General features: G+C 37.2%; 1 protein-coding gene across 1 annotated transcript; it reads right to left on the bottom strand.

The window, feature by feature from the left end:
• On the bottom strand, nt 551-1,877 carry LOC109839023 (expansin-like A2). The gene is made up of 4 exons (XM_020407453.1): nt 1,677-1,877; nt 1,449-1,558; nt 1,096-1,371; nt 551-1,050 (listed from the first exon to the last, which is right to left on the bottom strand). The coding sequence occupies exons 1-4, from the start codon at nt 1,801-1,803 to the stop codon at nt 907-909; spliced, it is 657 nt and encodes a 218-aa protein (XP_020263042.1). The 5' UTR covers nt 1,804-1,877; the 3' UTR covers nt 551-906.

The raw sequence follows: 4,597 nt of genomic DNA, 5'->3' as shown, positions 1-4,597 counted from the left end.
AAGCCCCACTCAAAATCATGTCGGCATTCTTTAATTCCTTGTCACTGAGAAGTCCTCCTTTAGTTATCCTTGCATTCCCAGTCCGCTATTATTATTCAAAAGGGAAAGATTTCTAGAATTCTTAGCCTCTTTGCCGTTTGTGGGCTACGATAGCCACGTGATTTTGTAGAAAGTTGGGATGTTGATTTGTTTTGAAGCTAAAAATGGGGAAATTTGCAAACGCAAATGTTGTATAATAATTGATAGATACCTACACAGTGATGCACAACCCATCACACGTTGGACTTTTGTACTGCTAATTAATATCGCTAATCAGAATATCCACATCTATAATTCTGTATCTGAAGTGAATACCCTCAGTTAAAAATAGAAAGTCATACAAAGATAATGCAGAATGGGACACGTGTCTCACAGCCTATTTCCAGTTATTACAAAAATATATGTAACCAACATAAATAATAACAATCAGAATAAACAATTAAAATATCAGTATAAATATAATCCTCGAACAATTAATGCAAATAACGTAAGGATTAGCTCTTGAAACTAATATAAGAAGATGCAAATACAGTAAAACATTTCATAATTTCTTCTGCTCCCGAGCCCATAACCTCAACCTTAGGTCATTCAATCTTTTCAATCTTATATTAACAACGCAATTTCAACTCAACTCAATCAACTCTATCAATCCTAACCGCAACAGGCCCACCACCATCCATCCTTTCACATTTTGGAAGCCAGTAGGTAGCCAATTGCTTTCAACCACCACTACCCGAACTTTATTCATATCCCGCTATTCTCTAGTACATCACTAAATTCAACAACATCTACATTACAAACCCCAAAAAAAAAAAGAAAAAAAAAGTGTAATAATCAACAAGTTAGTGGACCCCCTCTTCAACAGATTCAGCCCCACTGCTGATCATCACACCGATCGCACCCCTCCTGAGCAACGTCCGTTATCTGAACACCGGTATCGTATATCCTGCCAGCTGTCCAATCCGACGGCAGAACCTCCTTCTGGGCCCACACCCACTCGGTGACACCATCCTAAACTGCAGCGTCCGCTCGGAGCTGGCTCGTGTCCAGACGGACCGTGCGTCCCGAGCCATTATACGCCAGGTTCGAGAACGAGGCTGGCGACGTCGACAGTCGGATCGCGAGGTTCTTGTTCTTGTAGTTGCAGGGGACTCGTCTGTACTCGATCGCGACGAGTCCGGATTCCTTGAGGCTTTGGGCCGAGCCAGCTTTGGCCATTGCGGTGAAAGCTGGCGCGTTGAGCACGAAATCGGTGCGGTTGTTGGGTTTTTGGTCGGTTACAATTACGGTCACTCCTTTTGTGCTGCAGAGGCGCGGGTCTTTGCACCGTATCTGATCAAATTCCGCAATTAATTACGATCATTTTAAATTTCTGTGATTAAGAAAAATCGAGGTTAATTTCTAATTACTTGGTAGCAGCCACCGCAGCCAATCCCATCTCTGTAGATGGAGGAGCTGGCAGAAGCAACGAAGCCCTTGTTGAAGCCCAGAGCTAAGGAGCCGTACCCACAAGAGCCAGCTAATTAAACAAAATCATCAACAAGTTAATTCCAATTAAGAGAAAGTTAGAGAAAAAAACAAAAGAGGAAAAAAAAAATGAAGGGTATTAATAGAAGTTGATTGAGTTGGATTAGTGCCTGAAGCAGAGGAGGAAGCGGAGAAGTATGAAGCTGTGGATTGATGCAAGCACCTATCACAAGCGGTGACAGAGGAGAGAAGAAGAAGAAGAAGGAACGAGAAGAAGTAGGCGAAAAAGAGAGACATTTTTTTGGGAATATGAGTTGAGCAAAGAAGCTTTGAGCTGAAGAAAAGTTGTGACTTTTGAAGGGTTAAATAGATAGAAGGGTGGGTCCGGTGGCTAAAGTTTAAAGGGTCAATTTTCAATTTAGGATTATATTAGATGAGTAATACTCGAGAGATTGACGTGGGCCATACTGGGAAAGCACGCGTTTAAATTCATAAACTTTTAATATTGTAAAAACCCCCTTTTTTCCCCTTGCAATCTTGCATACTCTTAACCTATTTTATTATATTCCGTCTTTGGCATACACGAGAACCAAACACTAGTCTTTCATAATGTAGCGTCACGATTTTATCATATGACCTACTAGATTGCTCGCATACTCTTTAATCTTAGTTCGATAATCAAATAACACTTCTTAATTATAGATTATTTGGTAATGTCAGACAATTATACTTAAGTAATCATATCATTAAGAGATTGCAATACATCCTTCTTTTAGCAATATAAATTATAATTATTTAGTAAATATTAATAAAATTGAAAATTTTGCATTTCTTTCTTCTATTGGATCCATTGCTAAAGATCAATTGTCGTTTTTTTAATTAAATAAGACCTAGTAGTAACAGGACGCATTTAGTCTTCTCTCATCATCATTTGTATGCTATGGTGTTTATCATTGTCTTGACAGAGACAAAATGATCAAAGCCTCTTTAAAGTATTGGTGAATTTTTTATTTTCCCACTAAAATGGCAATGTACTTTATTTCCCCCCTTTACACAATGTATGTGTGCCTAATGTTGTCATATTTTTAGCCCATGGTCAAACATTAATAGTTCGATGTTGTGATTTTTTTTTTAATTTCTTGTAATTTTTTTTGAAATTTAAAAAACTATGTTTCAATTTCAAAAAAGGGCTAAGGGTAAAAAAGATCGGATGAAAGAACTTGAGAAGTTTTTTGGGTTGGGAGAAAAGGCTATAAACTAATAATAACCCTTGAAGAAATATAAAAAAATATTGTCACGTCGTTGATATGATAAATATGAGCCTCTAACCTCACAAAATGATCATATTGGGCGCATACACATAGTCTTTGGAAACAGGCAAATTGATAATTTAGAGGATGAGTTGATCATTTTGTACTTTTAACAATAAAAGTTTACTTTCTTGGTTACGTTATTTACTAATGTTTAATGTACTATTTTTTCTAATATAAATAGCATTTGCGTACTTTATAAATTTTATTTATTTTTTAAATCCTATCCAAGATAATTTGTATAATTTTAATGAAAATAATTTTATAGGAAGAAGATATTTTAATGCCTACCTTTCCACGACCAAGGTTGAAAAAAGTCCCTTAATTTGGAGAGAGTGGGATCCAGATTGGGAAAAAGACATGCATTTACACCTAATTGCGACGCGCTGCTGGGAAGCACAAAGAAAAAAAAATATATAAAAAGATAATAAAGAAATCTCACCGACTCCTCTAACGCGCCCAACGGACAGGACAAAAGACTCGATGCTAAGGCAGTGTGGACTTACGTGGAAGCTTAGAATGTCCTCTTGCTGCGCAAATTAATGGAGATATGGGAGCTCTGGGGGGCTGTCCTACATTCAAAACCGGGGGAGCCTTGAGCTGGCATCCAAAGGGATGGCCTACGAGGGTCAGGATGAGCTTAGGAATTGTTTTTTTTTTTTTTTTTGTAGGGCGGCTGCTTGGGTTTTGTGTTGTATTTTTTTTTTTTTTTTTTTGTAGGGCGGCTGCTTGGGTTTTGTGTTGTTTTGTGAAGGGGGGCGAGAAAGTGGATGGTATCGATGACTTGTTTGTGAGTGGAGGGAATGAATACTCTTCCACGGGAAGGGAAAAAAGATGATGCGCTCACATAGAAATCATATCCGTCAAAGTATCGCTATGATGCGATAATTACAATGACTACTAGATACGAAAAGATACCTGCAACAAATGATATGAGATAATTCAGTTGGCTTGTAATTGTTTCCTCTAATCCAATCTTGTTATATGATCATATATATTTTTCTTGGTATAATCAATTTACAACGGATTGGACGACTGCCTTATAGTTATAGGCTATAGCAGCCTCCCATCTTTAACAAATGAAGTTAGTAGTTTTCCCTAGGCACTTTTAAGAAGACAGGTATAAGTTTTTCTCAATGTGCTAAAAAGGGAAAAGGAAGCTTTATAATTTGTTTTTCTCTAATAAGGGTGTGATATTAAATCTATATAATTTTTTTCTCTAATAAGGGTGTGATATTAAATCTATTTATCGAAAAAATTTGAGATTGATTTCATTTCTGTTATGGGGTATATCTGTTCTACGAATAAATGATCTCATAAGTTGACATTTTGACTAGCCAGACAAGCCGACTGTGACGCCCCTGTTTTCACACATGGCTGCAGTCCAAGGTGAACGCAGAGATGTCAAACCTGCATGCACCCATACTGTGCAATAACATGTTTTACCAATCACAATAATATCCTTTAGTGGAAACAAATAAAAACGTAGGTACAAAACAGGACATGAAATGGAACAACGACAATAGACATGATAAAGAAAGAAAGATATCTCATATATTAAGGTCATGTCTCAGTTGTAAATAAACTGAAATATATCTGGAGTCTGAAATAACATAAGATGTCTCCATGAATCAAAATAGAAAATCGTACTGAGGCACACTGCCTTTACAATATGAGATAAACTCTAGGATCTGAATAAAATATAAAACTACGGTGGAGCCTCTAATAAATCTCATATGACGGCGACTATGCAAGAACTCTGTCATCCTGCGACTCTCCAG

Source organism: Asparagus officinalis, chromosome 4, assembly GCF_001876935.1.
Source record: "Asparagus officinalis chromosome 4, Aspof.V1, whole genome shotgun sequence".
In the NCBI taxonomy this organism is placed as follows: Eukaryota; Viridiplantae; Streptophyta; class Magnoliopsida; order Asparagales; family Asparagaceae; genus Asparagus; species Asparagus officinalis.
Note: the sequence above shows the minus strand (reverse complement) of the source record. Positions and strands in the feature narration are given on the sequence as shown.